A 10,858-nucleotide genomic window follows, 5' to 3' on the forward strand; every position below is an offset into this window, starting at 1 on the left:
ATGTCTAGATATATAGTAAAATAGATGAATCAAAAAAGTCAAAACGACTTATAATTTAGAACGAAAACAGTAATACATTGGACGGATTTCTCTTCAATAGGTGAATTTGGACTATGCATATACGTACAAGCTATTTGGTCCGTCATCTCCCACTCAAGCAAACCCTAGCGCATCGCTAACAATAGACAGCCATATACGTGTGCATACCAGGAACTATTTGTATTTGCGACAAAGTTCTATACGTCTACACATCCTCTGTGAGTGCCTTTGTGACTCACGCAAGACGAGACAGAAAAAATTGTCAGTGTATTTCTTTCCAAACAAAAGGAAATCTGGAATGCAAAATAGGCCCACACACGCACGCCCGACGGCGCACCCTCTCTCCTGCGAGACGGGCCGCCTGTCCGGCGCGGTTCACCTCCGTATATCGTATTATCAGCTATGAGTATTTTTCTTTCACAGCAAAAACATGACAGCGAGAGAAACAATCAAATAAACATGATGCTAATCCGCCGGTAATCGCCCAGACCGCCACGCCGCCCAGCCCAGAAATCCAAGTCGTGGGCCGGGCAGGGGCAGGAGCAGGGGCAGGGGCAGGGGCAGGGGTTGGTATGCGCACCCGCCGCCGCTGCCGCCCTGCCGGTGTGCGTGTAAGCGTGTTCGTGTTACCCACAGCACTAGCCAAGCCTCCCCGACGCGGTGAGCTCACCCGCCTCACCGCCTCGTAACCACGCCTCACCCTAGCCGGGCCCATCCCCGCCGTCCGCGTGGCTCTTATCTCGGATCCGGCGGCGTCGGGCGGCGCAACAACGGCCGGGGGGCTGCGTCCCCTCCGCGATAAGTTTACTTAGCGGAGCCCTCACCCCCGTTTCCTCCCCAGCCCAGCCCCCGAGCCGTTCCCTTTCATTTCGTCTCTCCGCCTCGTCTCGCTCCCTTTTCTCGTCTCTCTGGCGTTCCCCCCACCCCTCCCTCCCTCTCCTCCCCTGGCGATTAGCTCCCGCCCGCCTCCCGCTCCCCACCGCGCTGCACGCCGTGCTGTTCCCCGCGCTGCGTCCAGCGGCGCCTCGAGGGTTGGAGGGTGCTCGTGGCCGGCAGATCCGGCGTCGGCGGCGGCTGCAGGCGCGGAGGCGAGATCGGCGGCGGTGGCGGCGGGGAAGGCGGAGCGCGCGAGGTGGTGGTCGAGGGAGGAAATCGGTCGCGCGCCGAGGCGACGAGGAGGCTGACGAGGAGGTCGAGCTCGCCTGGTGCTGCATGGGGGCATGAAACGCGGCGCCAGGGACGACGCGCACATGGGGTCACAGCTCAAACGCCCCAACGTTGCCCGATCCGATCCGTGAGTCCTCGCCGCGCCTCTCCGGCCCGTCGCGCTCCGGTTCCTCGCCGCCGCCGCTCTCACTTCCGTTTCTATGTTTTGTCTTTGTTGCCTTCCATTCTCGGTGTTGGGGTTTCCTCGCCTCTCGATGGAGTCGCCGAGGAAGCGGTCGTATTTGAATCTGCTCGACTACTTCGTGGTTTCGCTTGAATTTGTTTGGTTTTTTTGCTGAATTTGCTTTCTTCCGCCCCAATTTCAAGTATAGTATGTGAAAATGTTTTTTTTGGGTTTTTTTTCTCCTTGCGGTTTTATTATGTGATCCAACGGTCCGTTTTTTTTTTTTTTTTGCGTGTCGCAGGTCGGCTCAGCCACAGCATATGCCCGTGCCCGGTTCAGCGTCTGCGGCCGCACCGCCGCCTCAGGCTGGTGCTGCTCCGCCGGCACAGCCACAGCAGCCGTCCGGCGCCGCCTTGGCCAACCAGAAGCTGACGACAAATGATGCTCTCGTCTACCTTAAGGCAGTTAAGGATAAGTTCCAGGACAAGCGCGAGAAGTACGAGGAGTTCCTCGAGGTCATGCGCGACTTCAAGAGCGAGAGGTCCGTCCATGCTGCTGGCGCTTTGGCCAATCTGATCCATACCGTTTCCAATGTTTCCCGTGGAGCAAAAAATATTAGCTTTCCTTTTCTACTCGATACTATTGTGTTGCTCTGTTGGATGCAGGATCGACACCAATGGAGTGATTGTCCGTGTCAAAACGCTGTTCAACGGGTACCCTGAACTGATCCTTGGCTTCAACGCCTTCTTGCCTAAGGGCTATGCGATCAAGCTACAAGAAGAGAAGAAGCCTGTCGATTTTGTGGAAGCTATCAATTTCGTGAACAAGATAAAGGTATAAATACATGCATACGTGTATAGCCTTAGCCCAGGTTGATCTATCGTGCACCAAAGGTGTGATATGTAGCAAACTGGTGATTTATTGCACATTTTTTCCTTTCACAGAATCGGTTTCAGCATGATGAACAAGTTTACAAGGCATTCTTGGACATCCTCAACATGTACCGCAAGGATAATAAGTCTATCCAAGATGTTTACCAGGAGGTTCTATTTTCTCTTACTGGTTTGGCCTTCTATGTCTACGCTCGTGCTAAATTTGTGTGTTTTCTTGTATTTTTGGGCAGGTTGCTTTGCTGTTCACTGAACATAAAGATTTGCTTGAAGAGTTCCAGCACTTTCTGCCTGATACCTCAGTGGCCCCACAAACAGTGGCCTCAAGGGGTGGTTTGGTTAAGCGGGAGGACAGGGGCTCTTTAGTGCCTCCTGCAAATAGGACCCTTCACAATGATAAGGTACAAATGACTTGTAGTTTTGCAGGCTCCACTTAATTTCAATTTAAACAATAGTTAAATAGCTTGCATGAAGTAGGATCATGCAGTACTATACTCCTTTTTCTAGACATCTCTTATTCTTAAAAGATAGTTGACATGCCATTTTTCTCTCTCATTCTTCAGAGGGACAGAGCTTATCTGTCACATGCTGACCGTGATTTTAGTGTTGACCGCCCTGACGTGGAGCATGATCGCCAGAGAAGACGTCTTGATAAAGAGAAAGAACGGAAGGTGGAAAGGGATAGAAGGGATTATGAGAGAGAAGACAAGGATGGTGAACATGACAGCAGAGATCTGGAGATAGGACAGCGTAAGCGAAAGCCTTTTCCAAGGAAGATGGAGGATAATGCAGGTGCTGAGGCACACCAAGGAGGCCCCAGTGAGAATCATGGAATCCATAGTGTATCTGCTTCATCATATGACGATAAGGATGCGCTGAAGAGTAAGTGTTTTGGAATATTACACTAGTAATTGCACATCATTTATTCTCTTTGCTCAGTACGGTATGCAAGATACTACACCATCCTTGAAAGTTAAAATGTGATTTGGGTGTGGGATGACCTTAAACAATACTGACTTATTGATATTATGAAACAACACCATCCGTGATAGTTAAAAAATGTGATTTGTGTGTTGCAGAACCTTAAAATAATCTGGATCATAGATGTTAAGAAATGATGCATAGACGTATTTGTTACTACTATGTGGCTGAATTAAGGTTGTTTTAGTACCATTTATTCCTTTTCTGTAAAACCTTGCTCTGGCATTTCAAATACGTAAGATGTCGTGCATTTTGATCGAGAAGTAATGCACAAACATGCTTACTATTGGAGTGTTTATGCTCTCAGGTCAGTTGGTTTCTTTCATATGCTGTAGAACTTGTTTGCTTTCCACTTTTTGGTTACTTAGTATGTGGTCAAATCTTTTTTTGCTGTAAAGTGCCATTAGTATCTACAGTTGGAGAAATTTGTTTGCTCTCTGTTTGTTGGTTATGCCCATGCTTTCTCTTGCAATGTTTAGGTGTATACACGCATGAGTTCCATTTCTGTGAGAAGGTGAAGGAAAAGCTGGAGCATGAAGCTTACCAAGAGTTTTTGAAATGTCTACACATCTACAGCCAAGAGATTATCACGAGAAGTGAACTGAAGAACTTGGTTGGTTTCTTGTTTGTTTATTTTATTTTATGATCCATGCTTAATGTTTGAATTTTTTCATATTATTACTCACTTCAGTTATAATATGTCTAAGTATCTGTGCAAATTTACTTGCCACAAAGTGAATCATGAATAATTTACATTGATTTGCAGGTGAATGATATACTCCAGCATTATCCAGATCTCATGGAAGGGTTTAACGAATTCTTGGAGCATTGTGAAAATATAGGTAATTTACATACTTTATACATTTGGATGGTAATCACATAATATTTCCTTTGCCCAAGTTTCATGGTTTTAACTAGTTTTTGCCCCTTGTCGCAGATGGATTTCTTGCCGGTGTCTTCAACAAAAGTATGTGGCTACTAGATTGAAGCTTTGCTTAACAATTTCTTAATGCTTTCAAAATATCATATTCACATTGATTATCTAATATGAAGGGCCAACTGCGAGGGTTGTTAAAACTGAGGATAAAGAAAAGGATAGAGATCGGGACAGGGAGGACAGGGATAGAGATCGGGAAAAGGAAAGAGAAAAGGAACGAGAAAGGCTCGATAAAGGATCAACATTCAATTCAAAGGAAGGTTCTAGTCACAAACCTCCTATGTTCTCTGGCAAAGAGAAGTACAACCTATCCAAACCAATATCAGAGCTTGATCTCTCAAACTGTCAACGCTGCACTCCGAGTTACCGGCTTCTACCTAAAAATGTAAGCTGATTCATATCATGTAGTTCTTTGTGTACCGTGTTTCATATAACATTTGGTTCAATCATGTTTTCAGTATCCCATGCCCCTGGCCAGCAACAGGACTGATCTTGGAGCCTCTGTTCTGAATGATCACTGGGTGTCAGTGACATCAGGAAGTGAAGATTATTCGTTTAAGCACATGCGGAAGAATCAGTACGAGGAAAGCTTATTTCGATGCGAGGATGACAGGTGCTTATTTATCTTGGTTATACATATGGCATTGGGCATTAAGAGTCAATAGTTGTGGGCATATGAACTTCAATGAGAACAATCTTCCACCATTCATGTTACTAAGGGCTTGTACAGCTACCACCAATATTCAGTGTCATGTTGGCCAGTGTTTACCTTATGTGAATACTGCAATAGTATTGGAGCTAAACTTAGATTTGTTTGAAAGAAAATAAAAATAAAAAGAAAAAAACCATTTGCTAAACTGCTTGTGCGCATTCGATTAGTCAATGTTATCTCTGTTGTCCATTTTTTTAAATCCTCTTTAAACAGCACGTGAAGCATAGTAAATTGTGCTCTCTCAGGGGGGTTGACAGATTTCTTGGAGCTGGGTTTTGGTAGCTTCGTTGAAAGCATTTAGATGAGTTATTTTATCATTAGTTTGGACCAAATATAAACATTTAAAGCTCTTTCATTGAGTCTACAAACAACAGATCCAAACTGCCCTTAGTGTTAAGAAATAGTTTATGTTACATGCCATATTTTCCAAGCCTACTGTGCTTATATTTCATGCATTGCATGCTTTTGTTGTTGGACCATTTTGAATTGGGTATTTGTCGATGTGCTACAACTTTCCTCTTTTTTCGGTTACCTTTTTTTTTTGATAGAATATCATTACTTGTGTGCTTCAAGTGCATGTTGTAAACCATTAAGCACATAAAGAATTAGTGCTAGCGGAAATCTGTATTTCTTGGTCTAGTTGACTCTCAGAATGATATTGGTTGCTTGTGATCAAAGTTGAATCAGTTTCTCCTGCACTTATGTATGAATTGAGCAGTTGAACTCTAGCAGTTAGGGTGGATAACAAACCAACTGCACTTTTTTTGAGCTTTTTTCGAAATTGACATAATCTTGTTTATCATGATGTCCTAAATTGTTTGAGACCCAACTTCAAACCGAGCTTAATGAGCCGAGCCGAAGTTGAAAGTCATTCAAATTCAGTTCATTTTTATTCTAAAAGAAAATGAGTTCTATTGGAGCAGTTTTGAAATGAGCCACTGAGCCGGCTCAATGAGTTTTTTGTCCAGCCCCGCTAGCAGTTGTGCTACTGAAGTTTATGTCTTAATGATGCTTTCGTGTAAAGCTTGAATAGATGAAGAATATAATCCGTGTTAACAAATCTAGTGGTACTGCAAGTGTTACGTGTGCACATATTGTCTTATTACCTATAATTATGCCATCTAACCAGCAAAGACTCAAAACCAGATTACTAAAACGCTGTGGTACTACTATAATGAGCTGGTGACTACCGATTTTTTCCGTGCTAACCAGTCTCATTTGTTTTTGTTCGTGACTGATTGATATTGTTTGTTCTTTATAACCTATACATGTGATGCTTACGTTGATTCAATACATGCTGGTCGGAACTTATTCTTAAAATTTCAGGTTTGAGTTGGATATGCTGTTGGAATCAGTTAATGCAGCGACTAAGCGTGTTGAAGAGCTGATAGAAAAGATGCAAGACAACTCAGTCAAACCTGAGAGCCCAATACGCATCGATGAGCATTTAACTCGTAAGTATTTGTTCAGGCATAAGTTAAATATTTGAGGATACTTGAACTGAATGGACTTTGACTGTTACTGTTGGTTGATAACATTTTCAGCGTTGAACCTGAGGTGCATTGAGCGACTGTACGGTGATCATGGTCTGGATGTGATGGATGTTCTACGCAAAAATGCTAGTGTTGCATTGCCAGTTATTCTAACTAGGCTCAAACAGAAGCAGGAGGAGTGGTCAAGGTGTCGATCAGACTTCAACAAAGTTTGGGCTGAAATATATGCCAAGAATTATCACAAGTCACTTGACCATCGTAGTTTCTATTTCAAGCAGCAAGATACGAAGAACCTGAGCACAAAGTGTATGTAGAAGTAAAACTTTAATTACATGTGAATGTTTCTTCTGGTTGTAGTTGCACTGTTGCCTGGTCGCTAAACTATACTATTTATTCCTTGTGTAGCTCTCCTGACGGAGATAAAAGAAATTAATGAGAAGAAAAGGAAGGAAGATGACGTGCTCCTTGCCATTGCTGCTGGAAATAGGCGGCCTATAGTTCCCAATATGTCATTCGAGTATGTAGACTCGGAAATCCATGAAGATCTACATAAGATCATTAAGTACTCCTGTGGCGAAGTCTGCAACTCTTCAGATCAATTAGATAAAGTGATGAGAATATGGACAACTTTTCTGGAGCCAATTTTGGGTGTTCAGCGAAAACATGGGTCTGAGGATCCCGACCTAGTTAAGCCGAAGATCCGAACAACAAAATCGGGTCTTGCAAATGTGGGAGAAAGCAATACTGGAGCTGGGATTGTCTCCAAGCAAAGCAACGGTGATGAAAGTGAACAAGGGCCGTCATCTCGGGCTAGATTAGCAAATGGAGTTGCAGCCGACACTCAAAATGGTTTCCATGATGCAGATCGAACTGCCCGTAGGGGTGAAGAACCATCAAACGCTATACTAAATGGAAGAGTGCATGGTGCTATCTCTGCAGATGAAACACCTTCCCTGAGCACACAAAACATTGCTTCTACCGAGCGATCAGCAGAAAATGCAGCTGTTGTTAGGACCGAACAACATAAGGCAAATTCGGAACTTACGCCAGGTTTGTTCTGCTGCTTCAATATTCTTTGTGCCCAAAACATGTTGATTAGTTTTTTTTTTAAAGCCGGTAGCCTCTACCTATTTTTTTTGTGTTTTTTTTATTAATCCAGCCCAGAAATTCACCCCCCCGAGGAATCGAACCTGGCCCGCTGGGGTGCTACTAAGGAGCTCCAACCACTAGGCTGGAGACCTGTTTGCTGTTGATTGCGTTTCATATTGCTAGTTCTTATATCTGAATTAATTTGTAGGCGTGAATGCTTCTAGAAGTTCTCATGATGCAGTTGAGGCAGCTGGTGAAGGCAAGACTGGCAATGAAACATTACTTTCTGCCGAGGTACAAGATTAAACTTTGAGCTATGTACAATAGTTGGATATTTAATGTTTATGTAATATGTACATTAAATTCTTTCCAAAGAAAAGCATCCAGCAAATTCAATGAGCCATATTTCTATTTTTTCTTTGGCAGGGAGGGGAGACGGGGAGGTTGGGACCATCTTTAAATGGCACCAGCGAGGGAACTAAAGGGCGCCTAAATAATGATGGTTCTGCGCCCCATACTTCAAAAGTCGAAAGAGAAGAGGGTGAATTGTCGCCAAATGGAGATTTTGAAGAGGACCATTTTGTTCATTTCGAAGATGGAACATCTAAAGGAAAGGAAGGTTCTACAAGCAGATCGTTCCAGGGTAGGCCTGGGGAAGTGGTACCGTCTTCTGCTGAGGCAGCTGGTGAGAATGATGCTGATGCTGATGATGAGGGTGAGGAAAGTGCTCAGAGGTCTACTGAGGACAGCGAAAATGCTTCAGAGGCGGGTGAAGATGCATCGGGCAGTGAATCTGGTGATGGTGAGGAATGCTCTCGTGAAGATCATGATGAGGAAGAAGAGGATATGGATCATGATGATCAGGATGCAAAAGCTGAAAGTGAGGGCGAGGCAGAAGGAACAACTGAGACACATGATGTGGAAGGAGGAATATCACTACCACATTCAGAACGCTTTCTGTACTCAGTTAAACCACTTGCCAAGCATGTACCTACAGCTTTACATGATCGAGAGGAGAAGTTCTCACGTATATTTTATGGAAACGATTCATTTTATGTCTTGTTCAGACTACATCAGGTCAGGTTTCAAGGACCTTTTGTTTTATATCTCTGCATTCACTTTCTTTTTGCTAAATAAATGTCTATTGCAGATCTTATATGAGAGACTACTTTCAGCAAAAACAAACTCTTTCACTGCTGAAAAGAAATGGAGGAATTCCAAGGATACAAACCCTCCTGATCTATATGCAAAGTAATATTTGCATTCCTGCAGTGTTAACAATGCATCATATCTGTATATGATGAATAACTGATCTGTCTTTCCTATGAAGGTTTATGAGTGCGCTGTACAACTTGCTTGATGGTTCTTCTGACAACACCAAATTTGAGGATGACTGTCGAGCTATTATTGGGACTCAATCATATGTTCTCTTTACTTTAGATAAACTGATTTATAAAGTTGTGAAGCAGGTAAATTGCTTTACCCCTTTGTACTGTCCACTTTGTTTTTTGGGCCTGGATGACAGATTCATTATTCAACTTCCTGATGCCAGCTTCAAGCTATAGCAACAGATGAAATGGACAATAAGCTTCTGCAGCTATATTTATATGAAAAATCAAGATCTCCTGGGAGGTTCTTTGACCTAGTTTATCATGAAAACGCCCGTGTCCTACTCCATGATGAGAGCATATACCGATTTGAATGTGTAAGTATCATTTTATGCAGTTTCTGATGATATCCATGCCTCAAAAATTTCTTGTGTTCTCCTGTACATGTGGCAAAATGATAGCTCGTCTTGTCTACTACAAATATTTCAGTTGCAGTGTACTGTTGGCAATTCATCATGCTTTTCTTTTTGTGAATGATACTGATTAGTTTGTGATGTCAATGTCAGTGCTCGAGTCCGACAAGGTTATCTATTCAGCTGATGGAATATGGTCACGAAAAGCCAGAAGTGACTGCAGTATCAATTGATCCAAATTTTTCTTCGTATCTTTTTAGCGAGTATTTGTGTAGTACGTCAGACAAGAAATTATCTGAAGGCGTCTACCTTGGAAGGTATCTTTTTCCAACCACAGTGAAGCTCCTGATTCCATTTCCCTTGTTTGTTCCTGATCGTGTACTTCTCTTCCAGGAATAAGCGGAAATATTCAAATAATGATGAACCTTCAGATTCTTTGAAGGCAATGGATGGTATCAAAGTTGTGAATGGTCTTGAATGCAAGATATCCTGCAAGACCTCTAAGGTATGCAATCTTGTTTCGTCTGGACATTCCATCTCAGGCTTTATTGTAGTTGAGAATAAAGCATATCTGGCAATACCATGGATGCAGGTCTCATATGTCCTTGATACTGAAGATTTCTTGTTCCGGCTTCGGAAGAGACGGGAAATTTTGCGGGGTGGGAATGTGCCCGACAGTTCGCAGATTTCGAAAATATATGCTGCAAAAGTGCAGTGCTTCAATAGGTTCCTATCCAAACCATAGGATCATTTGGCATACAAATGGTAATTCAAATAGCTTCCATAAAGATTGCATCATGCTGTTCTAGGCTCAGTTTTAGCATATTTTGTTTGTTTCAGACAAGAGTTTGCTATCTATAACAGTCCATTGCCTTTTCACCCTTGCAGTATCGAAACCTGGAGATATTGCTGGGGTCCCAGCTGCTTCGCTTGAACAATGATTCCATCGACAATTCGTCTCTGAGTGCCCTTTTGGAATAACAGATGGGAAGGCATATATAGGGTAAATACAGCAAATTGAAGCGAGCATGCAGGCCACAGCAGTCAAGCTCTGTTGTGCTGAAAGATGTGTATATATGTATTAGCAGCATGTTGTTTGTTCTGATTACCTTTTTACTGGTTTTCGATGGTAGGTCTATTCCATCAAGTATTTAACTAATCATCATTTGTTGCTGTTGGTATAGGTCTTCTGTTCTTTTTGCCGTCGTTTTGCATTGAAGATATGTAGCCGAAACTAAAACCTGTGTAATCAAACAGACCGTAATTTCATAAGCCTCTTGAGGTGCTTTTCTACCCTTCATTAAAGCTTTTGAGGCATTGTCGCCAGCTATATATCTTGTGTGCATCCGAGTATAAGATGTGTTTCTTCTTGATGTTATGTGCATACTGGTGGCCAAAATTAGTGGACGTTTTAGCCACTATTTTTTTACTATCGGAATATATCTTCTTAAAGCTATTGGAGATTTGTTTTCTGAAACGTCGTTTCTGTGGTGATGCGTGCATGTGGTGTTGCCTTGTGGCCTTGTGGCGTGGCTGCGTGGGTTCGTGGGTGCATGAGTTGGTTGGCAGGACCGTCGGGTGCAATTGGGCTGCTCAGTAGGTAGGATCGGGTGGCTCTCATGGGCCTTCTTGGACTTTCCGTCGAG

The 10,858-nt window shown here is 43.2% G+C and overlaps 1 protein-coding gene across 1 annotated transcript; it reads left to right on the forward strand.

Moving 5' to 3' along the window:
* Positions 1-889: 889 nt before the first annotated feature.
* Positions 890-10,544, forward strand: LOC136461909 (paired amphipathic helix protein Sin3-like 3). Its single transcript, XM_066461273.1, has 23 exons — positions 890-1,333; positions 1,671-1,910; positions 2,035-2,203; positions 2,314-2,412; positions 2,493-2,660; positions 2,823-3,141; positions 3,720-3,853; positions 4,007-4,082; positions 4,178-4,207; positions 4,294-4,562; positions 4,636-4,790; positions 6,216-6,343; positions 6,434-6,688; positions 6,788-7,432; positions 7,680-7,765; positions 7,898-8,548; positions 8,622-8,722; positions 8,802-8,940; positions 9,024-9,176; positions 9,366-9,529; positions 9,606-9,717; positions 9,805-9,977; positions 10,101-10,544. The coding sequence occupies exons 1-22, from the start codon at positions 1,260-1,262 to the stop codon at positions 9,955-9,957; spliced, it is 4,320 nt and encodes a 1,439-aa protein (XP_066317370.1). The 5' UTR covers positions 890-1,259; the 3' UTR covers positions 9,958-9,977; positions 10,101-10,544.
* The last annotated feature ends 314 nt before the right edge of the window (positions 10,545-10,858 follow it).

Source organism: Miscanthus floridulus, chromosome 6, assembly GCF_019320115.1.
Source record: "Miscanthus floridulus cultivar M001 chromosome 6, ASM1932011v1, whole genome shotgun sequence".
Lineage (NCBI taxonomy): Eukaryota > Viridiplantae > Streptophyta > Magnoliopsida > Poales > Poaceae > Miscanthus > Miscanthus floridulus.

Bases quoted from the DNA above. Each gene is read 5' to 3' on its own strand.
- LOC136461909 (XM_066461273.1), top strand. From the start codon at position 1,260: ATGAAACGCGGCGCCAGGGACGACGCGCACATGGGGTCACAGCTCAAA. The intron at 1,334-1,670 runs GTGAGTCCTCGC...TGCGTGTCGCAG, and splicing joins AACGTTGCCCGATCCGATCC to GTCGGCTCAGCCACAGCATA. The intron at 1,911-2,034 runs GTCCGTCCATGC...TGTTGGATGCAG, and splicing joins CGCGACTTCAAGAGCGAGAG to GATCGACACCAATGGAGTGA.